The sequence below is a fragment of the Pelophylax lessonae genome (genome assembly GCF_965119305.1).
Source record: "Pelophylax lessonae genome assembly, chromosome: 5".
Taxonomy (NCBI): domain Eukaryota; kingdom Metazoa; phylum Chordata; class Amphibia; order Anura; family Ranidae; genus Pelophylax; species Pelophylax lessonae.
In genome coordinates, this window is record NC_138772.1 from 200,211,779 (window position 1) to 200,239,317 (window position 27,539).

General features: G+C 41.8%; 1 protein-coding gene across 1 annotated transcript in view; it reads left to right on the top strand.

Annotated features, from left to right (window-relative positions):
• The first annotated feature begins 270 nt into the window (after positions 1 to 270).
• The window catches only part of MATCAP2 (microtubule associated tyrosine carboxypeptidase 2), a 52,527-nt gene continuing 25,258 nt past the window's right edge, over positions 271 to 27,539 (top strand). The window contains exons 1-4 of the mRNA XM_082259509.1: positions 271 to 582; positions 13,053 to 13,723; positions 20,493 to 20,636; positions 25,988 to 26,120. Coding sequence (XP_082115635.1) covers positions 561 to 582; positions 13,053 to 13,723; positions 20,493 to 20,636; positions 25,988 to 26,120 — 970 coding nt within the window. The 5' untranslated portion in view covers positions 271 to 560. The remainder of the gene's footprint in view (positions 583 to 13,052; positions 13,724 to 20,492; positions 20,637 to 25,987; positions 26,121 to 27,539) is intronic.

The window sequence follows — 27,539 nt, forward strand, 5'->3', positions numbered from 1 at the left end:
CCTTGCAGAGGCCTACGTTTGAAAATCGTACGTCTCTGCACAGGTTGTGAAAAGTCTATGCAAGAGAAATATTTGCGTTTTTTTCCATCAGTCTTTATGCACATACGGGGTGAATGAGGGCTCAAATGCCCCTTTTTCTTACTATTTGGGTAGCAGTCTTTCCAGTATCATACTATATGGTGCGTGGACTCTGCTCGCACACACTGCTGCTAAAAGTTCACTTGCAGAATTAATTCCTATTCATTTGGTGTGTGACGTGCAGCTAGCTGTTGCCATGGCGACCAAGGTAGAGCTCCAAACCACTCCAGCATGAAGCTGCCCCTGTTGTCAATGGGAGAGGAACAATAGCCACAGGCTGAATGTCAGAGAAGAGTCAGGCTCCCCATCTGCCTATGCCTTTGGAAATATACCAGACATTTTCATGCAATGCACCAAACTCATCGACCAACTGCCAGCATTTAGTAAAATGCAGGCTCTCTGTCAGATCTCCTGGTAACGGTAGACATCCTTAGCAGAGGTATCTTAATACAGAAGTTGCACAGTATTTATAAGGAAACACCATGGAATCGATCTGCGTTACTGGTGAGTAGATATGACGATATACATACTCTTTAAAAGGTATAATTATCACATATGTAATTTTGAACCCTTTTGCTTTCTGTCTATTCTCCTATTTAAAATGTTGCTGTTTTTGCTTGTTTACAGCCCTGTTAGCTGACGCAGTGCAGCATAATCAAAAGGCATTGCACTTAGCCATTCATTCTTAAAAGCACAGTAATGACAACCATTCGGTGGGTAGGACTACTTTTTACCATGTTGCAACTGTCACAAAATTAAATATATACACATAGATGTAAGGGAATTGCGGGTGAGACGTTGTAATGTGACATTAATCGCAATGATCAAGCTTGATTACTCCCGATCCAGCATATTTGAGGGTCAGTGATTGCATTTTATTTTATGAACTGGGACTTCAAAACAGACTGGTTAGACTTTCATTTAGGTCTCTGATGGTATTATGATTTTTAGCTACAGGAAAATACTCCAAGTGCGTTTGTTGATATCTCTTGCTTGCTGGTCGCTCAGCTGTCATCCTGATCCTCTAGATTAGGGGTCTCCAAGCTTTGTAAACAAAGGCCCAGTTTACTGTCCTTCGGACTTAAGGGGGTCCAGGCTGTAGCCATTGGGAGTAAAAAAGGTCTCGACGTCAGTGGAAATAAACAATGCCCCATCTTTGGTATTAGTGGGAGGAATAGCGCCCCATTTGTGGTGTCAATGGGAGGAATTGCACCCCATCTTTGGTGTTATTGGGAAGAATTGCGCACCATCATTGGCTTAATTGGGAGGAATTCTGCCATTTCATTGGTATTGGTGGATGAAAATAGTGCCCCAGGGGCTGGAAAAAAAGCAGTTTGGGAGGCCACTGCTCTTGATTCAGTACTGTAAGCCAGTGCCCCAAAACTATCAAGGTTTGTATAGATAGGTATTGCTGCCAAATGCTACTTTTTTGTTTCATACTTAGACTGATGAAATGTGTGCTTTTGAACATGAATGCAGCAAAAGGCTTTGCTCAACCTGTTTGCCTGGCAGGCAAACGCATTTTAGGAGGACCTGTTGTGTCCAAAGGAACACAAAACAAAGCAGGTCAAGGTAAGCTTCAAACCTGCCATCCACTCTACGCCATCAAAGTAAATAAGAGTCTCTTGACCTGTGTTTGATGTTTGTTTTAAACGTATGTCAGACGCAGAAAACAATGACCAGCTACTACTTGCATATTTGTTCCAGGGCTATGGCTCAAAGATTTGAAACCAGTTTTGAAGCCAGATAAACTAGCATGTTCAAAAATAGGTCAGCAATGACTGCCTATCTGTTTCTCCAATTACCGTATTTATCGGCGTATAACACGCACCCCAATATTTGGAGAGAAATTTCAGGAAAAAAGCTTAAATTTAACATAAACAGCTTTGAACTCAGAACATTTTTTTTTTTTTTAAATCAAATGATTTACTCCCGCTGTCCATAAATGCAGCCCACCAGCAGTGTCAATGAATGCAGCCCACCAGCAGTGTCAATGAATGCAGCCCACCAGCAGTGTCCATACATGCAGCCCACCAAGTGTCCATATAAGCAGCCTCGCAAGCGCAATGTCCAAATATGCAGCATCGCAAGCGCCATTGAAACTGACCTCATTTGTTTTAAAAAAGACCGGGAAGCAGCGCCGACTCAGAGAGCAGAAGGGGCGGGCCGGGCCGAGAAGGAAGGATGAGCTGTCATAAGAGCAGAAGGGGGCGGGCCGAGCCGAGGAGAAGGGAGAACGAGCGAGCGCAGTCATCGGAAGTCCCGCCTCCTCTGCCGAGACGTGTGACGTCTGTCATAGGCGGGACTTCCGATGACTGCGCTCGCTCGTTCTCTCTTCTTCTCGGCTCGGCCCGCCCCCTTCTGCTCTTATGACAGCTCGTCCTTCCTTCTCCTCGGCCCGGCCTGCCCCTTCTGCTCTCGGCGATGCTTCCTGGCCGTTTTTTTTTTAATATCGGCGTATAACACGCACTGCTGCTTTTTCCTCCATTTTTAGGAGGAAAAAGTGCGTGTTATACGCCGATAAATACGGTACATGTTTTGACAGGGATGCCGGATGAAAATAATTTTACATGTGTTTTACACTTGCAACCTCTGATGATAATGAGTTTCTTATACATTTTTAGTGACTTGTTTGCATCCACACTGAACTCATGCTCTTCTACACTGAACAAAATTATAAACGCAACTTTTGTTTTTGTTTCCATTTTTCATGAGCTGAACTCAAAGATCTAAGATCTATGCACACAAAAGGCCTTTTTCTCTCAAATATTGTTCACAAATCTGTGTACACCTGTGTTAGGTGGGGTATGCACTAGTAGAAAATCGTACTATTTTTCGGCTAGTGTATACACAACTTTCAGCAGCCGATGCCGACATTTTCAACGAAAAAAAAAATGGAGGGACAAACACCAAAATTTTTGTCGTCCGTCTCCAGTACGACCAATTTTCATTTAATGTGTATGCAGTACGTCCGCGAAAAATTGGATACGAAAGATGTGCATGATCTGAAGTTGCTGACGAGTAGGCAGGCAATAAGGATGGAGTTGGGTAGGCAGGAATTATGGGGTTTTGGCAGGATGGAGCTGGGTGAGCAGTATATATAGGGCAGCTGAAGTTGAGTGACAGTGACAATCAGACTTACTACTCTTCACCGCCGCCGCTCAGGTCACGTGTCAGGTCACTCCGAGTCCCGCTTCCTCTCCAGGGCACGCTGAGGCTCCTCTCCTCCACGGGCTGCATTTCCGCCCCTCCTGACTGACATCAGCAGCAGGGAATCCCCAGCTGCCCCCTACAGCTGTCGGCAGGGCAGCAGAAGACAGAGAGAGGAGGGAGCCAGAGCCGGGGGGCGGACCAAGTTTGTGATTTGTTGGCGATCAGCGCTGCATGAAAGCAAACAGATATTGTGTGTGGAATTTGGAATTGCGGACACCCATGAGTGGGGTGGCAACATGGGTGGCAAGGACTTCGTCTGGGGTGGCAATTGCCACCCCAGCTAGCCCTCTGGCTCCGCCACTGCCAACCAGCCTCACAACCGCAGACCATGTATAACCACACCATCCCAGGACCTCCACATCCAGCATCTTCACCTCCAAGACTGTCTGAGACCAGCCACCAGTCAGAGTTGTTTTTTCCTACACTACAATGCTATTAGCAGACACTAGAGGATACTACATATCTATCAAAAATAATTTTACAGGCCTAAACCTTTCATCCAGTTTCTAAGCTGCTGCAATAGTAAATTTGAAAAGCCAATATAGAAAAATAATAGCACTAAAGAAAGCACTTATTGGTTTAACCAATCTTTTTTTGTATAATTCTCCTTTAAGGGGGCGTGGCAGGGGGTGTGTCCTGTGCCTACATGTTTTTGCTCATATGTGTCCCTCAATTCCGTCTTAGAAAATTGGGACGTATGTTTTAGTGGATATATTTATTGTAGTTCACACCTGAATGTGAACTTAACCAAAACTTCTCTGGTGGAGAATGGGGATTGATTTATTAGAATGGAAGAGTGCAAAATCTGGTGCAGATGTGCATGGCAGCCAATTAGCTTCTGACTTCAGCTTGTTCGATTAAGCTTTGACAAAAAAAACTGGAAGCTGATTGGTTCCTATACAGAGCTGCACTAGATTTTGCCCTCTCCAGTTTAAGTAACCCCCCCAACCATGTCTTTTAAAACACTTGAATTTCAGAAGGTTTTACCACCTTCATGACCAGGCCATTTTTTGATATTCAGCACTGTACTACTTTGTCAATTGAGCGACCATGCAACAGTGCATGCAACTCAAATTTTTATCATTTTTGTCCAGACAAATAGAGCTTTCTTTTAGTGGTATTTGCTCACCATTGATTTTTTTTTTTTTTTATTATTATTATTATTCTTGTTGCACCCTCCTAGGTAGATAGGTGCTAGACAAAAGCATCTATTGCTCCTTCTGCTTATCAGGGGAGCCTGATCTATTAGGTTGCATGTCATGTTTCCAGATGTGATTCACTGGGTCTGAGGGAGTGTCCCCACTGTATCCAAGAGGGAGCTTGTTGGACAGTGGAGGAAACCCAGCCAGTAACACATTGGCTTTTGTGGGAGCCCCAGTGGGAGGGCATTCTTGCAATGCATCCTGGGATTGCCCATAAAAGCTGGGGGGACATGTGACAGGGCATCTTTGGCAGGAAGCAGAGTCCCAGGAGGAGGCAGATGGCTGTCTCTCCTCCTGCTGTGTATGAGGAAAGTGGTCTTAGGCAGTCGGCTGAGCTGCAGAGGATCCAGTGGAGCTGAAGGTGGAGCTGCTGGCAGAGTCTCTCGGGAAAAACAGTGCCCGTGAGTACTTGCCAAAGGGTCTGCCCAGGAAGGGGGACCACTCCAGTGAAGTCAGAGGATCAAGGAGCCAGCTCACACAGCGTGTTACAGAAAAGGTGGTGCCGTGTAGAGCCCTGAAGAGTAGGGACAAAGGGGGTGCCAAGTAGGACCCTGAAGAGTTATTCACAGTGCAGTACAGTTCAACAAATTCTTCTTCACTTTAGTGGCAAGGTGACGCAGCGGCCTTGCCGCATTCAGCTAAACTGAAAGTCCCAGCAATTTTGCATAGTTTATTCAGTTGGAGTATCCCACTCCTATCTAAGTTTTTAAATAAAACTACAAAAAAAACAAAAACAAAACCCCTAGACTGCTTTTTGAACTTGCTATATTGTCAAGTTGTTGCTATGGGTAACCCAGGGGAATCCATAACCAGCAGCTCCCAAGGGATTAGTGCTACATTCTAAAAAAAGAAAAAAGGCCAAAACTTTTGACATTTTCTAATTTCTGTTATAAAAACATATCTAATCAAAAAAATTAATAAAACTTCTTTATAAATTGGGTCCAAAAGGTAATCTGCTACATGTTTTTGGTAAAAAAAATAAAAAATAAAAATCACAATACATGTATAATAATTGGTTTGTGCGAAGGTTAAAGGTCTACAAACTATGATATATATAATGGAATTTTTGCAGCTATAGACGCTATACTGTAATGGAGGTGATCAGTAACTTATAGTGAAACTATGATTGGGTGGCGGACAATTAGGCACTAACAGACACTATCTGGGAGGGTCACTAACTGACCCTGAGAACTACATTTCTGAGAACTGAATTGTAATAGCGTCTATAGGTGGAATACAGTTCCAGCATTGTTTTCTAAGCAAAGCATTGTTTGAATAAACCAAATGAATCCTTCTCAGCAATGTTTTATTAGCAAAGCATTGCTTAACTACCCAGGATGCCACAGTCATTCACCTAAACGTTCCCTCTAGCCTTTATTGTTCAGTTACACAATGGATCATTCTCAGTTATACAATAAAAGATTTCAGATGTTTCTGACTTTTGGCTTTTGACTTACTTATTTAAGTTTTATTTTTATCTGCCCTCGAGAAAACAAAAGTAAATGCCAAATGGGAACCAACAGTTTGTGGCTCACACTAATTAGGAGTAGATACATTAGCTGTAATAGAAAAGTCCTATGTACCAGGTTTTTGTGTAATTTTTCAAACTAATTGCTGATGTTGTCAGTGGACACTTCCTGGATATTAATGATGCATAGCAAGTCAAAAACAATGAGAAATGTCTACAGAGCTCAATGGCAAGTCAACTAATCTTTACTTGACACATTTCATAGTGGGGTTGATTTACTAAAACTGGAGAGTGCTAAATCAGAAGCAATTCAGCTTCTAACTTCAGCTAGTTCAATTAAAGCGGAGTTCAGGCCAAAATTTTTTTTTATTAGCAAAAAATACCCCTAGAATAGTCAGGGCTAGAGCATTTAAATAACGATATTGTGTAAACTGTCCCCCGTTTAGTGTAAATGCAGCATGAATTACTTACCTTGTGAAAGTCTTGTACAGCGCGGCCATCTGCGGTGTGGGCATCTGAAGCCGCAGTGTCCCTCTTCCTGGATTTCGCGGTTGTAAGCGAGTCCCAGAATGCTATACCCTCGTCACTTCCGGGGCAGGCGCATCATTCCACAGCTGGTTCCGCGTCATTGCGCATGCCCAGAAGCTGTTCTCCATCCATCGGCAGAGAATGACGTGCCTGCACCGGAAGTGACGAGGGACACCAGTGCAGGCGCATTGACTCATGGGATTGATGACACTCATCTCCCAGGAGTTAATGCAAAGCAGGAAATGACATTGGCGGCTGCGGCCGCATATGGAGCAAGTGCAGTTATTTATCACTAAAAATAAGGTAAACGAACCGAAAAAAAAAAAATATATATCCAATTAGTTTTTAGCATGTGATAAGGTTATGTATGATGAAAAGTTTAAAATTTGGGTGGAAAGCCATTTTAAGCTTTGACAAAAAAAACTGGCAGCTGATTGGTTTCTCTGCAGATCTGTACCAGATTTTGCACGCTCCAGTTTTAGTAAATCAACCCTAGTAAGTCAAAATCAATGAGAAGTCTGTACATAATGTAGGGAAATGCTCAGCATGTACTACCCATACAAAATTCTGGCACATTCTCAATTTTACTTTTCCATATGTATATAGATATGATACCTTGTATTGAAGAGTTCATGAGATGGCACATGGAGGAAATATTACCTAGCACATATAAATAAGCAAATAAAAACATAAACACCATATACTTTGTGGCTTAAAAGGAAAAATACATATATCATGAAAAGTGGAGTTCACCTAGAATAAAGCCAAAATAGAATACGGGTCTGTTCCCTAGCCCATGTGTGGTCCATCCCCAAACATTGTGGTTTTGTTCATTAACCACTTGCCAACCGCCGCAAGTACATATACTGTGGCGGTCAGCCCCGTGCAGGCAAAGTGACGTATGGGTACATCACTCGCCCGCGAGCCAATAGGGGGCGAGCGCGCGCCACCGGAGGCACGCTTCCGCCCCCGCTCGTTCACGGGCATCCCCGTGCGAGTGACCGGCGTTTCAGATGTCCGCCGGTCACTCGCGATCTCCCGCTGGAGAGGGAGAAAGGCAGGCGGCTAATGTAAACACAGCCGCCTGTCATTCTCCCTGATATAACAGCAGAGATCATACGATCCTGCTATGTAGGATCGTATGTCTCTGTGGTTACTTAAAAAGCCACACCCCTTTACAGTTAGAAGCATGCCCTAGGGACACACTTAACCCCTTGCTCTCTAATAAAGTTAACCCCTTCCCTGCCAGTGTCATTTTTACAGTAACAGTGCATATGTATAGCACTGATTACTGTAGTAATGTCACTGGTACTCCCAAAAGTGTCAAAAATGGCAGTCAAGGGTCCGATCTGTCCGCTGCAAAGTTGCAGTCCAGCAAAAAAAATCGCAGATCGCCGCCATTACTAGTTAAAAAAAAACAATAAAAATGACATAAATCTTTCCCGTAGTTAGTAAACGCAATAACTTTTGCGCAAACCAATCAAAATATGCTTATTGCGATTTTTTTCACCAAAAATATGTAGCGGAAAACAAATTGGCCTAAAATGTTAAAAAATTGTGATTTTTACATTTTTTTTGGGGAATTTCATATAAAAAAATGTGAAAAATATTGTTATTTTTTCAAAATTGTCGCTCTTTTTTTTGTTTATAGCGCAAAAAGTAAAAATCACACAGGTGATCAAATACCACCAAAAGAAATCTCTGTTTGTGGGGAAAAAAAGGACGTCAATTTCATTTGGGTACAGCGTTGCACGACCGCGCAATTGTCCGTTAAAGTCACGCAGTGCCGAATTGCAAAATAGGCTCTGGTCTTTTAGCAGCCAAATCCTCCGGGGCCGAAGTGGTTATTTTAAAGGAGAAAATATAAAATGCACCCATTTTTCAAAAATCTATACTTTGCATTTTTTGTTTCTTTGCATTGGAAGCTGCAAAGCATTGCAACCATGATCAGTGCTCTGGCTCTTGCAGACACTTCCTCCAGCTCAAGTTTGTATCAAGGTAAAAGGCCTTCAGTTAAAGTGTGACTAAACTCACATCATAAAAAAACCTATCAAATGGTTTATTGCATGCTGTTCATACTCACTCAGTCACTATGATATGCGTTTTCTATGTACTGCTAAAAAAAAAAACCCGGTTGATGCTACTGCTCACTATCTGCACCTACTGTTCTTGTCCCCAATTCAGCTAGGGATTTTGCAGCTGTGGTGGCAACTCTGCACATGCTCAGGTTTTAGTGAGCAACCCATGTGACTATAGGGTAACACATGTGGGCATAAACCCAGTGGTAAATGACTGCCCACTGCCTCCCTCCTCCTCCATTAACACTAACCAGCTAAACACAATGGGGGCAGAATAATACATGTAGATTAGTAGAGGCTTCACCTCGCTCTTATTCTAAGACACAGGCTGGAGGAGCGTGACACAGCCTGTGACTGGCGGAAATCCACCAACACCATGTTATTTCCACAAAATAATACAGATTTGATTTCAAATATATTTGTGAGGCAATTTGAAACAGTTTGTTGACAATAATTATTTATTTTGACTCTGTATTCCAAAGATTGTTTTTTTTTCTTTTTTTTTTAAGCATGTGACCAGCAGCAGAGGACTAGAAACTCCTCCTGCTTATGTTTGCCTGCAGACAGGCTGGGTAGGAGCTGGGTCACGTGACATCAATTCTTAATAATTCTTTCAATTAGGAAAAAGGTACTTACAGTTTCTCACAAAAGTGAGTACACCCCTCAAATTTTTGTAATTATTTTATTATATCTTTTTATGTGACAACACTGAAGAAATGACACTTTGCTACAATGTCAAGTAGTTAGTGTACAGCTTGAGACTGGGTCGGAAGGGCAATATTCCAACATGATAATGACCCCAAACACACCTCCAAGACAGCCACTGCCTTGCTAAAGAAGCTGAGGGTAAAGGTGATGGACTGGCCAAACATGTCTCCAGACCTAAACCCAATTGAGCCTCTGTGGGGCATCTTCAAATGGAAGGTTGGGGCCTCTCACATCCACTAGCTCCGTGAAGTCGTCATAGAGGAGTGGAAGAGGACTCCAGTGGCAACCTGTGAAGCTCTGGTGAACTCCATGCTTAAGAGGGTTAAGGCAGTGCTGGAAAATAATGATGGGCACACATAATATTGACACTTTGGGCCAAATTTGAACATTTTCATTTAGGGGTGTACTTACTTTTGTTGTCAGCGGTTTAGACATTATTGGATGTGTGTTGAGTTATTTTGAGGGGACAGCAAATTTACACTGTTATACAAGCTGTACACTCACTATTCTACATTGTAGCAAAGTGTAATTTCTTCAGTGTTGTCATATGAAAAGATGTAATAAAATATTTACAAAAATATGAGGGGTGTACTCACTTTTGTGAGATACTGTAGACATTTTTTTTTTTTTATTAAAATGATCACAGTGCCATCATCCACACACAGAAATAGAAGGGACAATGCCACTTAACCAGTGTGCGTTTAGTATCACATTAAGGGTCTTGAGTAAATATCAAGGAATGATACCTATGATGATGTCACTGTCCATTTAGAACTACAGTCCTCTACTATGGTAGCAGATAGGACTTGTGGACTTTTAATTCACAGATTCCTATGAATGAATTACACATCTGTGTGGGTGAAGCCACACACAGCCACGCCAATTTCACATCTGGCAAAATCTGGTGGGGAGAAGAATGCCTTGATTTTGTAGGCATATGTTGTAACTATAAAATTCTTTTCATTTATATAGGGCGTCACTTTAGCGCAGCAAACCACGTTTTGGCTATTTACCTAATGTTTAGCTTGCACAGGTGACACACATACACAATTCAAGAACGAACAATCAGTTTAAAAACATGGCAACAGTATTAATTAATTTCTAGTTAAATGCTAAAAACTCCAGGCAGAGAAAAGAGACACCAGGTAATACAGTTGTATTTTCACTGAGGGCTTGCTGTGTGATGACTTGTTGGGCCTCCTCTGAGGGGTACAGTTCACACATCCATCCTTACTCCCAATGGCTCGTTACTCAATAAACAGTCCAGGGGTGTTGTTTTTTTGTATTTATTGTTGAACTTGGGTGGGAGAAAGGAAAAGTGTGATACTCTAACTGAAACTATATACAGTTGATAACGACAAGTCTCACTTGGCCTCACCAGGTTGCTTGTGGAAGCAGTCACACTGCTTTGACCATACTGCCACACGTATGGAAGGGGTTAAGTCTCCTTGCTCTTTCTCCAGCAATAGACTTGGTGAACTACATTTTCTTCAGGATACTCTCTAGCATCCCCTTTACTAACACCTGTCCACTGATTCCTCTAGCTGCAGGGATGCCCTCCCTCATGTCAGGCCCCTTGACACAGATCTGTACTCACTGCATGCAGAATCAGATCCTTCCACTGTCTCCCTTGCAGTCAGCTTTACAGGACCTGCTTGTTCAGTTCCTCTCTAGCTCTTTAGGCCCTCAGGTCGACTACCTGAGGCCGCATGGCAACTTCTGCAGAGGAGAAGGCAGCCAGGCCCTCCCTCCCTCCGGGACTCCGCTCTCCAGCTGAAAGACCCCAAGCACATGTGCTCCTTGCATTTATACAGTATCCCACCATGCTCTGTGGCATTTTCCTCTGTCAAATCACTAGGGCTGTATTAAACGCCTGTGCACTCATTTGTCAGGTTTCCTTCCACTGTCCAATATGCCTCCCTATTGTAAAATACTCTTCAGACAAACTGAGTTGCACCTGAGCACATTGAGCAGACCTCACTAGCAGATCCTCCTCTCTGGTAGGCAGAGAACAATATAAATTAACCTTCAATCCTTCTAGAAAGCAGATAGGATTCAAAACTATTTCTCTCTCTCTCTCTCTGGAACCTGCCTAGAAGGGTGCTACACAAGGGTAAGTACCTGAAAATAGTTTGCTGTAACCGCCTACACAGTACTCAGATTTAGAAAGTGAGGGACAACACTAGGAGCTAGTCAGCAGTGCTGGGATAAAATCATGCAGTGCCCAGGGCAAAGATGCCAAATTGTGCCCCACCCCCCTTTATTATGTGCGAGCTTATAGGGAGGAGGGGGAGAGAGAGCACAGCCGGCACCTCCTCTCCTTGCCATTTGCTGGGCTGACAGATGTAGTAATGCCATGGTCACTACTCCTGTCAGCCTTATAGTAGAAGGAACTTGCGGCACCCCCATGCATACAATACATGCTGTGCCCAGAGCAGCCGCCCCTCCTGCCCACCCCTTGTCCTGACCCTGCTAGTCAGGTTCTGCTGCATATCAATGTGCTGACTATAGGCATGCTGTCATGATGAAAGAGATAATCTCATTGATGTACTTCTGCCCCTGCATTGCCCAATCAGAAATCTGGGGGTGTGTTTTGAGTTTTGACTTAAGCCTAGTACATATGGACCGAATGAAGGGCGGCATCGGCCAGTTTGATAGAAACTGGCCAACATTTGGCCCATGTGTACGGCAGCTGGTCCAACAGAAGCCGGTTGTTCGATCAGCTTGTCACATACCTGGGGGAGATCGAGCTGAAAAGGGGGCTTCTCTTGAACCTCCTGTCTAATACCCCTGGTAGAGATGACAAGGAGTGTGGGACACAGAGTGGCACGAGGGCCGGTATAGCAGGCGACAGAAAAACGATGGCCATGGATCACCAGACAGGCACCCAGAACTGGAATTTTTTAACGCTGGGTCAGTAGGCAGGAGCGTAGCCGGAACACAAGCCAAGGGGTCATCAACAGCTGGGCAATGCAGGTACAAGATTGTGAGACAAGAGCAGGGTCAGGATACAAAAATAAATTGGTACACAGTTCGGCAGCGAGGTACAAGAGCACAAGACAGGAGCAGGGTCAAAGCACAGGCCGAGGTCACAGGTAGGCAGGCAGGAATACAGAGGAGGGTCGAGATCAAGCCAGGTCAAACACAGGTAGGCAGAAAACGGATCAGGGCACAGGTAAACAGGAACAAGCTGAAAGACCACTCAGCAATGTGTTCATATCATCCTTCAGCTTAAATAGGTCGTTTGATACTAGTGTGTGCATGCGCGTGCGCATGCACACAGGTTTGCGCATGCGCATATGTACATTTCTTATTGTGCACACGCTAGCGTGCCTGCACATGCACGCCGACACCGATTGGTTCCAGTTGGACTTTTCTTACACGGTTTCTGTTGAAGGGTCATGAGCGAAAAGGTCTTGGTGCGCTTACCAGAGTGTTCTGGGGGGGGGGGGGGTGTTCCCTTGTCAGAACACAGTAGCACAGCAGGGGAGATTTCTGTACTAACATCAGATTGTTAGTACGGTGGCTCAGACCTGAGCCGCAGTAGTGTGTATGAATTTTAAGTTTGCTGCTGTTGCAATGAAGGTTAAGGATCTGGCAGGGGTGTCTGGATTACAAAGGGGCTTCATGTAATTATACATCCTTTGAGGAAGGAAGAACATTTTCTCTACATGTGTTTTAAATGTAAATTTACCTGCTTTCTTAAAATTTAGATGCATGCAACATTACACTTGATATACCTAATCATTATATTTACTCTGTCTATGTTTATTGTAGAGATACTTCATTGGCCTAAAAAGGAGCTTTCAAGAAAATCAGTTCTGAATGTTGAAAAGGGGCTAACCCGAGAAAAGATAAAAGATGCGCAGGTTGTGTCAATGACTGTTTTGCGAGATACATTCACAACTGGAACCAGCAGCTATAACGTCCTTCTTCAAAGTCAAGAAGAAAAGAAGCAGGTTCAAAAAGATCTACTCCTAAGCCACAACAAAAAAAGGAGGAAGGGGAGCAGAGTGTTGAGTACATCACGCAGCAAAGAGTACCACAAAGTCTGTCCTTCTTCACAAAACAATGCCTGGTTATATGCCAGGAGGAACATGTCAACTTTTATCTCCAGAACGAGGGCAGTCACCCATAAATGTCCATCAAGTATTACTGTGTCAGGAAACAGCCTTGGGTTTACTCATCGGTCTAAACCCAAAGCCAAAAGAAAGCAAGTGTTAACTACAGGAAAGGACACCCGGGTGACAAAATCCCTTCCGAAAGAAGACCTTCCAGGGAAGAAATTTTGCATTTTAAATGCTATAAAGCCTACAAATGTTGATAAGGAAAAGATCAAGTTTTTCAAGTCAGCGTTTACTTACAACCCTCAGTTTGAGTATGCCAATCCTGCACTGCCAAATGTGTTAGCTAGACACAGCCATGCCTCAGACAGATTCCTTAAACAGGTATGAATCACTTAATTTAAATATATATATATATATATATATATATATATATATATATATATATATATATATATACGGTATATATATTTACACCTGATTTTCAACAAAACAGCATAAACTTAATATAAACAAAAAAAATCGAGATTTGACAAGAGATAAAAAACAGTATAAAATCATAAATCAATACATGAACACACACAAGCTAAACATATTGTTTAAGCCCCCCGTTCACATGCAAGCGATCCGACTTCGGGTGGCGACCTCTGAGGTCGCGGTGCGAGCAGCGCGCCGCGACCTCGGAGCGGCCGCCACGGACTTCATAACATTGAAGTCTATGGCGGTCGCCTCCTGGTCGCCCCAAAGACTTGTGTCGCTCCTATTAGAACGGGTCCGCAGCTTCCCTATGGGAGGCGACCTACGGCGACCTGTGAGGCGACCAGGTCGCCTCACAGGTCGCCTTAGTGTGAACGGGGGCTGAGTGGAACCACACCCAAAACATGTTTTGTAGTATTTTGGTATATTTATTGTAGGTATTTTAACCCCTTCTCTCCCTCTCTGGGTCTTTACACCAGTGGGTGGGATGGACTTATATGTCCAATAATATGATAACCACGATTGGCTGTCACAGTGGTCACATAAATGGGAGCCGTCTCTTCATCTCTCTCTCAGAGACTGGGAGCTGACTGTGATAGCTCAGTCAATGTGCTTGGAGTGTGTAGTGAGCACGTCATCAGCATGGAAACCTTGGCCACTATGGATGCATATGTGCGGCATGTCGTGTTAAAGTCCATCCTCCTTTAGGGTGCATATATGCGTTACATGGTTGGCAGGAGGTTAAATCTGTAGAATGCGTATGGCATAAATGTAAACATTTTTTTTTTTTTTGGTAAATGTGCATTTTTCTGCAGCATGAGGATGCATTTTGAAATTTAAAACCATATGGTTTTGTAGACCACTAAATTGACAGGTGCAGAAGTGGCAAGACAGATGCCTCTATCTATACAATCAGGTGGTAGGCTATGACAACAGTACACCTTCATTTTCTTTCAGAAGATCTTTAATAATTTGAATCATAAGTTAACTTGAAACAAATGCAATGTTTAGAGGCCACACATGGTTCCCTTGTCAATGCAAGGCTTTTACTATTTGAATTTAAAAGTTCTGCTAATTAAAGATGAAGGTGCATTGATTATATTGAGCAGACTTAATACGTATCCTCTGGTGCCATAGAGATCATTGCTGCATAATCACTGTGGAGGATCAGTCTTTACTGTAGACCAGGGGTCTCCAAACTATGGCCCTCCAGTTGTTTAGGAACTACAATTCCCATCATGCCTAGTCATGTCTGTGAATGTCAGAGTTTTACAATGCCTCATGGGACATGTAGTTCCGCAAAAGCTGGAGGGCCGAAGTTTGGAGATCCCTGCTCTAGACCAACAAAGTGCGCCCATTTCTTGAATGGCAAATGTGTGTTATGTAGATTATGTAGCACTGTAAGTGTGTTTGCCCTGATTGTGAATGTGAAAGTCACAAAAATGGAAACTGAAGCACCACACAACTGCTAAGATGTCCAAATATATCTTTATTCCAATAAAAGTCAGGGGGGCTACATGCCAAACCAGCTGCTGGCAGGGCCTGTGCTCACCATCACACTGGAAAAATAACATTAAAGGCCAAGTTCCCTTTTAGTCTATTCACATTGTCGTCAATCAAGCCCTGATGAAGGGGGTGGTCTTGGACCCCAAAAACACTTTCTGTCCTCCTGACTTTTAGGCCCCTTTCACACTTGTGCGACCTGAAAGTCGCACGATTTTGCCACAATTTTTGGACGTGATTTTGCTACGATCTTGAATGGACTGTGTAATCTTGAGGTCTATGGACCTTAAGTCATGTCAAAGTCAGACCAAAGTAATGCAGGGGCTACTTTGAAGTCACTGCAACTTGAAGTCGCACAGATATGAACTGTATTTATTGGAAATCATGGGGTATGACTTATCATGTGACTTTGCAGTCCCAGGTCGCAGGACAAGTCGCACAAGTGTGAAAGGGGCCTTACTGGAATAAGGTTTTATCTGGACCTCTTAGTGTGGTGCTTCAATTTCCAATTTTGTTACAGTACACTACAAGCCAAGGACTCACTGCCCTGACTGTTAATCCCTTTACACACGAGCAGAATATCGGCCAAATCAGCCTGTACAGTAGAAAACGGCCAACATTCGGACCATGTATACAGGTACTTGTTTGACAGAAGCCAATCTCATGACTGGCTTCTGTCGAAGGAGCATGCTGCAAAACCAGCAGCCGATCGGCATCTGATCAGTGCTCTAATCCAATTACTGTAAGCACTAGAACAGGGGGGAGATCGCTGTATTAACATCAAATAGATGGTACATAACAAGCTCTTCAGTGGGCTGAATGAAAAAAAAAAACTTGCTTTGAGTGCTAGCCTTTAGAGTTTGAGTGTGTCTGCCTGACTTTGCATGCCTGCCCTGACTGCGTTTTGATGTTCAAGTGTGTCTGCTGTGCTTGTGTATGCCTTCCATGACTGTATATACCTGCCCTGACTGCGTGTGTATGTCTACTCTGATTTTGCATGTGCAAATCTGTCCATACTATGCGTTTACATGTGTGTCTGACCTTCTGTGTGTCTGTCCTGCCTGTATGGGTGTGTATCTGCCTCAATTGTGTGTGTGTGTGCTTATCTTGATTGAGTTGAGTGGACTCCAGCACTAAGTCCAGTACACACATACTGAAAGCTGGTCAGTTTCCCAGGAACCAGCGGACGTTCAGTATGTACCGCTGTCTGTTTAACAGAAGCACGTCTAATGACCAGCTTCTGTTGAACAGTCTTGATGGAAAACCAGCATTCAATGAGTGCTTGCATAGCGTAGCGGGAGATATCCCTGCATCACACATCGTTGTGTTGATATGGGGATCTGCCAGTTTTTTTTTCCGGGTTGAACGAAAAAAAAAAAAAAACTGAACGTGTATACCCAGTGTAACGGAACCTCAACCCACACTGTACTTGTGGACTTCCGTCAGTATACGGCTTCTCAGCTGCCCCATACAAAGCTAGCTGACAACTTAGCTTGTACTGGAATCTCCCTTTTATTGAGCAGTCACATGGAATATATATATGGCATGGATTCACCCCCCCCCCGATCAGATTACCACACACAGGTCAGGGGTTGCCTGATTACATTATCATATGCAGATGAAATTGTATACAGAAGTAGAATTAACCTGAACTAATTATCTAGCCATCTGGACAGAAACAATGTGAGGTCATTAACATTTAACAATGAAACAGACAGACTTAACACAATCCACAACACACCTCAATAGACAGACAATAGGGAGAGCCTGCCAGTGACAGTCTGTCCGTCTCCTACATTGAAGTACATGGAATACACAGCTGAGCATTGCTTTGATTTTTTAGGAGTCACAGACTTCATGGCAACAGGCTATAGGTCTCATAGTGTAAAGTGGGATTAAATCTTCATATTTCTTGAGAGATATTGTTGATAAATATTACTCTCCCATTTGAAGTTATCCAAACCATTTTCTCAGTGTCCATTAAGTATCTGTCTTTCACTCCTAGTGACGGTGAGTACTGTCACACCCAGCTTACTTAAAGAGGAGTACAGAGATAAAATTGTTGCATGAACCATGAAGGTGTGAAGCTAAATGTATACAAGAAGCCTCCAACACTGCTGGCAAAGAACAGGGACTCCCTTATGCAAAGGGCAGCAGGATTGGCGGGAATGAACACTACACTCATGTCATGATATATTGACCATCTATTGTATATCTCTGTGCTCACTCAGCTACCTGTTAACAGTTTGTTTATGTGCTGCTGGGACATGAGTGATAGTAAACTATACTCTGCACAAACACTGAATTAAAAATATGAGACGTGGGAGATGAAAGGAAAATTCCATGGAGTGTTCTAACTAAAGCCAAACAAGCCTGAAAAATGGTACACTAGAGAACCATCATTCTATGGCATCTTGTTTGGTAAATGGGAAATGTCACAGAAGTATCCCATAAACAAGCCTGAACAGCGAGGACAGATGGCACATTATGTTTGCAAGTAGGCCATCAAGTCTGCAGAAGAAAAAAACATGGCTGTAAAGTGACAACAGAGGGAGTTACAAAACTGTAGTAAAAGGGCATGCTAGCATTCCAAATGTTTCCCAGACACCCAGAGCAGAGATTGATGTGTAGCAAAACACTAGACAATCTGTGTTTTTCTTGTTCCAGTAACCAGTACAAATTTTGTAGCTTCAAGAAGCATCAAAAAACATATAAATAGACATCTGTATACACAAGGCATGGAAAATACATGTAACCATGCTCCTACGCATACATGAACCCATAAATGTAGGGAAGTAAATGAACAGAAAAAGATGTTTTATTCTGAAAAATGGGACTATATCCTGCTCACCTAGCTGATCATTTAGTAGATCCTCACTGGTTTCAAAGCTAGCCATAGATGGATTGAAATTCAGCCGGTTCTGCAGGGACCAGGCATGTTTTGAGCCACATGTGGCCAGTCCCACTCAACAGAACTTGATCTAACAATAGACTTCTCTGGAATGGGAATGTTGGAAATTCTTTTGGGATTATAGGCCACACTTTCATCCATTCAAACATCACTTTAATTAGTAAATAACCAAACATAACAGCAGTATTGGCAAGAAAATGGCCGCGGCACGCTTTATTGGTTTTAAATATGAAATCAAATATTCAGATGATCAATAATCATAATAATAAATAATAATAATAATAATACTTCAAACCAAAATCACATAGTGAAAATAAATTGTACTAGCTCAGTTATTTAGAACTCAAGCAAGCATTAACTTCATAATCAATTAACAAAAAATACCGTCCCCCCTAGAATACTAGGGTGACCCTACCACACAAAGTGTGCACGCGACAAGGGAGGGGGGGTGGGGAACTTTCCTTCTTGCTCTTCGGATGCAAAAGGAGGAAGCAGGGCACAGGCACTTCCTTATAACACCTTGCACCTGTCTTCTAAAAGCCTCTAATTACCCTTTTGGCTGATACCTGCCTCAGCTCCTAAAGGTAGAATTAACCCTATAATAGCCCACCTGCAACCATCCCACTAAACCTACGGCTATTCCTGAAGCTATATTGAAGGTGGCCATAATCCCAAGCAAGTGGGCGCTAAATGCACCCCCTTTTTATTCTCAATCAGCAGGTGCAGCCACTGATTAGTGTATTCTGACAGCATAAAGTCCCAGCTGTCAGAATACAACATCTCAGGATTCCTCCATCCACCTCGACTCAGCAGATGAAGGTATCTGTTCTTATTTTTTTTTTTTTATTTCAGCCAACCAGCTGAAAAAGATGATGTATCTATGGCCAGCCTTAGTTGCCCATCTGTGATACAGTTCTGTCAGGTGGTCAGATGCAGTTCATATATCTGTCAGGCAGTTTCCATCCTGCATGGACACCTAAAGCTTTATATCTTTGGCTTCTCTCCTCCAGCCTTTTGCTTCCTAAAAGTTCTCGCACCCATTCACATGCATGTTTTTGGTTTGGTCCATTTGGTATGATGGCCCATTGTAGAGGAATGTTTAATTGCTTACATCCAGTCCTTTTTCTTTATCTCTCATAACTACTCTTGGACCAACCTAGCTCTGTGAGAATTGCCCTGCTCTTTGCTATAACTCTTGACAAGTATTTGTGGGAGTTGATTTACTAAAACAGAAGAGTGCACAATCTAGAGCAGCTCTAGATAAAAATGGCTTCCATGTACCATCTCATGAGCTCTTCAATACAAGGTATCATATCTATATACATATGCTGGTGAGTTTTTGCCTACATTATGTATACACTTCTCATTGATTGGCTTACTGGGGTTGATTTACTAAAACTGGAGCGTGCAAAATCTGGTACAGCTCTGCAGAGAAACCAATCAGCTTCTAGGTTTTTTTTATCAAAGCTTCATTGAACAAGCTGAAGTTAGAAGCTGATTGGCTACCATGCGCAGCTGCACCAGATTTTGCACTCTCCAGTTTTAGTAAATCAACGTTTGTGTTCTTTGTTCATTCTTTGGTGCTTGGCAAGTGGAGTTATTTATTGACCTTTGGCTTTAACCTGACTACACTTCAAGTCTACCTCTCGAGTTTGTATCCAATTATTGGCTTAACCCTCAGCGAGACCCCGGCCTACTTATTTTGACTCTCTCTTCCCATATGATTCTCATGTCCTGACTGACAATGGCTTGTGTGGATATACCCCTCTAATCTGTGGTTGCAGTCATTCTGCCAGCACATAAGCACCCGAGGGTACGGAAGTATGATGCAAGCACATACGTTTTCCTAAAAGGCAGCTGATATAAAAAAGCACAGCAGAAAACTAGAATAGGTAGCTGACTCTACAATACCAACCCCAATTCAAGTATTTGTACATATTGAGATATTGTTAGCAGCATCATTCAATTTGCCCATTACAGCAGCATGTATGAAAAGAGTTAAATGATTATGCACAATTGCAACCAAAGTGACGATCACTTGGTTTCTGAACCACCCATCGTGTATGAATTTGCTAAGAAGAACAATTGATCTCACCAGTTCCCTGTAGTCTTATAGTCCTTACAATGCTCCCCCTCTTTTCTTTTCTTTGCAGTTCCTTTCTTCACTTTCTCAATCTGTTGTGTTAAGCATCTGTTATTTGTACAGTCTTAAAAATAGCTGTTTTGCATTCAGCATTGGGATAATGTTGTGTTCTTGCACAGGCAGTTAATATAATGAAGAAAGCACTGGAAAAATATGGCAGCTATGAGAAATTTGAGCAAGCCACAGGAGGTAGTCTGCTTCCAAAGAGCCGAATATGGCTCCAGGTTCGAAAATACATGGAAAAAGAAGGTTGTTTGGGTGAAGTAAGTGGCCTAAAATTTGCAATACTTATTATTTCTTCCTAATGTGTGTATAACTGCACTGATTTCTCTCTATGAAGCCTCACAATTAAGTCACGGGTATTTCTGAGCTCATGATCAAGCTCAAAAAAGTAATGGCAAGATATATTAAGCATAAATAATTGTAACCTGAAAACATCTTAAAGAATATTAATAATTTATGGTATATATTATTTATTTAAAGCGTACTTGAATTCAATATTGGAAAGTGAGCCTTGCAAGAATTGTTCAATTGTAAAATACCAAATACTAGCTTAGAGACTACTACAAGCAATATCAAACATAGTTAAAAGCTGCTTGCAGACCTAAGGCACATGTTGGGAAGTACTGTTTCAGGCAACACATTGGAGTTGATTTACTAAAATTGGAAAGTGCAAAATCTAGTGCAGGTCTGCAAAGAAACCAATCAGCGTCCAATATTTTTTTTTTATCAAAGCTTAATTCAACAAGCTAAAGTTGGAAGCTAAATGGTTACCATGCACAGCTGCACCAGATTTTGCACTCTTCAGTTTTAGTAAATCAACCCCATTTTCACCAAATCTAAAGATATCATTCCAAGAGAATGGTTCCTGTAATACCTGTCAAAGTGATGAGCAACAAGACTCTAAATAAGGGAAAGGAAGACTCTGTGGGGTTGATTTACTAAATGTAAAAAGGCTGTGCAGTTGCTCCAGAGCTTAGTAAATTATGTAAAGCTTCACTTTACAAAGAATATCCAATCACATGCAAGGAAAATAAAAAAAACAGCATTCTTGCTTGCACATGATTGGATGATGAAAGTCAGCAGAGTCGCTGCTTGTTTACTAAGCTCTGGAGCAACTGCACTTGCAAGGCCACCACAATTGTGACAAAATGCTCAGAAAGATCTTCTTGTTATAAGGTGCTTGTGTAGTCCTTCACCCGTTAATAGGAGGGTCACTCACCAGACGACTAAGGGCCACTAAGACCCAGCTCATTCTGTTATTATTTTCAATTAGGATAACCTCCTTGGGGATGGAATGTAAGTACTGGATAGCCCCCTGGACTCACAGGGTATGGTGCTTGTCCCACAATCAGATGGCCAAACCATTCCCCAAGAAAATAAAGCAGATAATTAATAATACCGTATTTTATTGGTGGTTAAAAAATAAATTAATATATATTACTCACATTTAAAAGTGGCAAAGACCGGCACACTTTACAAGCAATGGAGAGTAAACCAGAACACCGCTCAATTCCAGCAAAGATTTCTTTTAATCTACAATATTTTTGGTTACACCAAAAATTGATGGCTGCAGTATCAACATTTGTAGAAGTTTTTCACTAGGAGGCGCAATTTTCAAATTTCCCGATTAGTGCACTTGCAAGGCGCAGAGTCATTTTGCCTTTAGTAAATCCACCAAAGTGTGTGCAATGTGGTAGATTATATCAGAGTCTCTGATTCATTGGTTAAAATTATTGCCAAAAACCAGAGATTGGAATATTCAAATGCAAATTTGTTCAACACCTTAGGAAACTTCAACAGCAGTAGTGGTTTACCACCTTCCCGCCTTGCCTATAGTAGAATGGTGGCCGGGTGGGGGGCTTTATTGTTCGGACTGGACATCATATGACGTCCTTCATAATAGGCTGCTCGTGTGCACCCCCAGGGGCGCGCAGTGTGGTGATTTGTGGTGCGGTGTATCCCTCGGACACACCGCATCACCAATCTCGGTAAAGAGCCTATAACATAGGCTCTTTACCATGTGATTAGCTGTGTCTAATCACAGCTGATCACAATGTAAATAGGAAAGGCTGGTTATAGGCTTTCCTCTCCTCACACTGACAGCGCGTGAGGAAAGGAGAGCCGATAAGTGGCTTTTCTCACAGGGAGCTCTTCCCCATCGATAATGCCTTTTCAGTGCCCACCAGTGATGCCCATCAGTGCCCACCAGTGATGCCCATCAGTGATGCCAATCAGTGTGCATCAGAGTGCCTTTCAGTGCCCATCAGTGATGCCTGTCAGTGCCTCCTCATCAGTGCTGCCTATCAGTGCCCATCAGAGATGCCCACCAATGCTCATCAGTGCTGCCTATCAGCGTCCATCAGTGCCCATCAGTGTTGCCTATCAGTGCTGCATATCAGTGCCACCTATCAGTGCTGCATATTGGTGCTTCCTCATCAGTGCCCATTAGTGTCACCTCATCAGCACCCATCAGTGCGGCCTCATCAGCACACATCTGTAAAGGAGAAAAATTACTTTTTTTTTTACAAAAGTTAATAACAGAAACTAAGAAAACATTTTTTTTTTTTTTTTTTCAAAATGTTCTGTTTTCATTTGTTTAGCAAAAAAAATAAAATAGTGGTGATTAAATACCACCAAAAGAAAGCTCTATGTGTCTCAAAAAATTACCCAAATTTTGTTTGGGTACAGCGTTGCCTGACCACGCAATTGTCATTGAAATTGCGAAAGTGCTGAAAGCTGAAAATTTACCTGGGCAGGAAGGAGGTGAAAGTGGCCAGTATTGAAGTTTAAAGAACATAATCAAAATCAATAACCACATAGACTTCAGTTTGTTTTTAACCTCTCTAGCGGTATCCCCGAGCGTGACTCGGGGTAGGAATTTTCTGTTATTAGCGGTATCCACGAGTCACGCTCGGGGTGAATGGCAGAGCTATGCAGACAGCGCAGCGGAGTGTCTCTTACCTTATCCTGGCGATCCAGCGATGAGCTCTCATTGCTGTGACCGCCAGCCGAGATCTCCGCCGCTCGTCTGTCGGTAGGAGGACTTCCTAGTTCCGTTCCCTGCAGCAGCAATGCTGCATGGGAGCGGAACTAGGGAGGGAAATTCAAAAAAAAAACAAAAACGTTGCACAAAACACAAACACATTTTATATTATATATATGCATATATATATAAATATATATATATATACACACCTATATACACACACACATATATATATATATATATATATATATATATATATATATATACATATATAAAATTATATTATTGATTAGATTATAATTCATGCGTTTTATATATATATATATATATATACACACACACATATATATATATATATATCTATATACACACATATATATATATATATATATATATATATATATATATATATATATATATATATACACACATATATATATATAATATATAACGCATGAATTATAATCTAATCAATAATATAATTTTATTATATATATTATATATTAAATAATAAAATAATATTATTGATTCGATTATAATTCACTTGTTTGTGTTTCAAATTTATCACATCTGGGATGTCTACTAGAGACTTGTTTTGGTCAGGTTTAAGTCAGTAATTACTAAGAATTGTAGGCCTATAATACATAATGCCAAATTTCCATGAAAAGAATTGTACCGCTTTTGGAACAGAATTCCTGACAGAATCATACCGCCAGGGAGGTTAATAGTCCTTTAAAGGTATCCAAAGCCACAACATTTTTTTTTAGTTTTAGATATAGTGGGGAAGGTTTAAAACCTACAGTATGTTAGCTAGTTGTTTGCTGTCTCTGCCCTTTAGAGGGATTTTTCGTTACTTCATGTCATGGTGATGCCAATGGAAATTAAAGAAAATCTAACCAAACTGAGAGGTATTCCCCTCTTAGATAGTTGTCCCCAAAACAGGTGTCCCCATTGGAAGTTTTGCCCTTTTTTGGTGACAGCTCTAAAACTACGTATTTCCCCTCACTTTCTGTGAGGGTGACAATGGTCAAACAAACAAATAGAATGGGGAATTTTCCCAGCAAAGAAGCAGACAGCAATAAAAAAAACCTTCCCTAAACCTTTCTCACTTTATGGAAAGCTAAAAAAAAAAAAGTTTTGCCTTTACAAACACTTTAAAGAAGATATACTAGATGGCATAATTTAAAGCTGAACTGTAGCCAAATACTATACAAAAGAATGAGCCATTAACCACTTAAGCCCCGGAAGCTTTTACCCCCTTCCTGACCAGGGCCTATTTTGCGATTCGGTACTGCGTGACTTTAATGGACAATTGCGCGGTCGTGCGACGCTGTACCTAAACGAATTTGACGTCCTTTTTTTCCCACAAACAGAGCTTTCTTTTGGTGGTATTTGATCACCTGTGCGATTTTTTGATCATGCGCTATAAACAAAAAAAGAGCGTCAATTTTGCAAAAATAACAATATTTTTCACATTTTTTTTTATGTAATTCCCCCAAAAAAAATGTAAAAATCTAAATTTTTTAACATTTTAGGCCAATTTTTTTTTTACCATATGTTTGGTAAAAAAAATCGCAAAAAGCGTATTTTGATTGGTTTGTGCAAAAGTTATTGTGTTTACTAACAAAGGGAAAGATTTTTGTCATTTTTGTTGTTTTTTTTTTAAACACGTAATGGCGGCGATCTGCAATTTTTTTTGCGGGACTGCGACATTGGGGCGGACAGATCGGACCCTTGACTGACATTTTTGACACTTTTGGGGTTACCAGTGACATTACTACAGTAATCAGTGCTATACATATGCACTGTTACTGTAAAAATGACACTGGCACTGAAGGGGTTAACTTTTTTTGAGAGGGAGGGATTAAGTGTGTCCCTAGGGGCGTGTTTCTAACTGTGATTGGCTGTGGTTTGATGTGTAAGAACAGTGATCAACGGTCCTACATAGTAGAACCGTATGATCACCATTCTTACACAGGGGAGAATGACAGGCGGCTTTGTTTACATTAGCCGCCTGCCTTTCTCCCGGTGTAACGGACGATCGCGAGTGCCCGGCGGACATCGAGTCCGCCGGGCACACACGCGGGAGAGTCCTTGACCGTACGGGAGCGGAAACACGCCTCCGCCGGCGCGCGCTCGCTCCCTAGAGCCTCACAGGCTAGCGACGTAGCCCTACATCGCTTTGCCTGGGAGGGGCTGACTGCCACAGTAAATAGTCGTGCGGCGGTTGGCAAGTGGTTAAAAGAAAAAAAAAAAAAAAAGCAGTTTTTTGTTTCAGTACTCATCTTTAATCTAAAGCTTTCCACCACAAGATTATCTATCTCACTTTTTTTGAGAAACAGTTGAGACTGAACAGTGAAGGAGAAGCAGCGCACTGATGGGTTAATCTTTCTGTCGCTCTGTTGCAAGTGGTTGTACCCAAGTTGATTGACATTAGTACAATCAGCTTGCCCTTATATGATTCGAATCTAAGCCGGTTCCTGCGGAACTGGATGAATTTCGATTCATGTATGGCCCGCTTAAAATAAATATTTTGGGTCCTCCAATCCTGGAAATAAGGATTTATGGGAAAGTAACCTGCTCTGTCAGAAATGCAGGCTGACATTCTTGTTTTCTGTATTCCAGATAGTAGTTCACCTTACAGAGGATTTACTTTCCCGAGCTTCCATGACAGTTGTCAATGGACGTCCAACATTGACCATCAACATTTCTACTGCACGAGAACAGTGGCTTGAAGGGATGCTCAGACATGAAATAGGTAAGTGCTAATTTCTGATCTAAAGCTGACTATAAACACTATACGATAAGAACTTGTATGTTTGTGCCTATAGAGGGGGAAGCGCTGTGGATACTGGCCATCTTAGGGGGAAACAAGGGTGGGTCCACGGACTCTAGTCATTTTAATAGCTGAGCCACTGTGATGTCACTTGCACACATGTGTACAGGATCATGGCACAGTGCTCTGAGCTGACAGCACACTCAGCGTGTACTTAGTGCAGAGCACAGTGCGCATGTGCTGGTGATATCACCGGCTGCTAAAATTGTGTATATCCCCTAAACAGCGCATGTTTAGGCGATATTTACTGTACCTACAGGTACTTTTTTTGTAGGTACAAGTGAAAAAGCGGAGTTTATTACTGCTTTAAAATCCCCAAAACATTATATATTTTCTGAAAGCAAAGATCCTGGAGAATAAAACAGTGGTAGTTCCAATTGTTATTGCCTTTTATGCCTTACAATATTAGCAATATTAGCACAATGGTTTGTGAAGTTCAGTAAAAAAATGCACAAAAGTTAATTTTAAAGCATGCAAACACAATTTATTACCTATTGTTTTAAAAAAAAATATAAAAGATGAGGTTGTACAGAGTAAATAGATAACCAACATGTCAAACCTTGCATGCACGTGTGAAATTGAGACAAACTTTGCCCTAAACTTACCCTAAATTTTCCATTGGTATTGTTTTAAAAGCCACTACAGGCCTTTCGTTTAACCTAAACCATTAATAATGATCCTAGCATTATTGATCTCACTCCGATTTACAACATGTAGGACAGGTTACATGTACATTTTTTTTTTTTTTTTTTATCGTATGTGCATTTACATGATGGCATTTTATTTTGGGGGGGGGGGGGGGGGTTAAGGTTAAGTGCTTAAATGTGACTTTATTTTTTACACTAAAATTTTATTTATATCACATAGGAGACCAAATGCAGCATTGTTGTGATCTCTTCAAGGTTCTCTTTAATGAGACATCAGATATGATATGTTTTCTGCCTTTCATGGGAATGTAGACTGCTATGTCAATAAATATTGATAAATAAATAAACACAGACCACTCAATAATGCACAGACCACTCGTGGATGGATAACATTTTGGCCGCGGCACATTTATTGGTTTAGAATTAATGTAACAACTTTAATAATTCATCAAATAAATAATAATAAATATTAATAAATATAAATAAATAAATAAATAAATATTCCATAAATATTAATAAATTCAAATTTCAGAAAACCACATCACTCGAGTGATGACCAGTCAAAATAAATCTTTAAATATTCAAACAAGTCCCCCCTTGATCCAAGGGTGACAGACCACATAAACGTGCCACGACAGGGAGGGGGGGTGGGGAGCTCGCCAAGCCGCTCAGAGACACTGAGGAGACTGAAGCC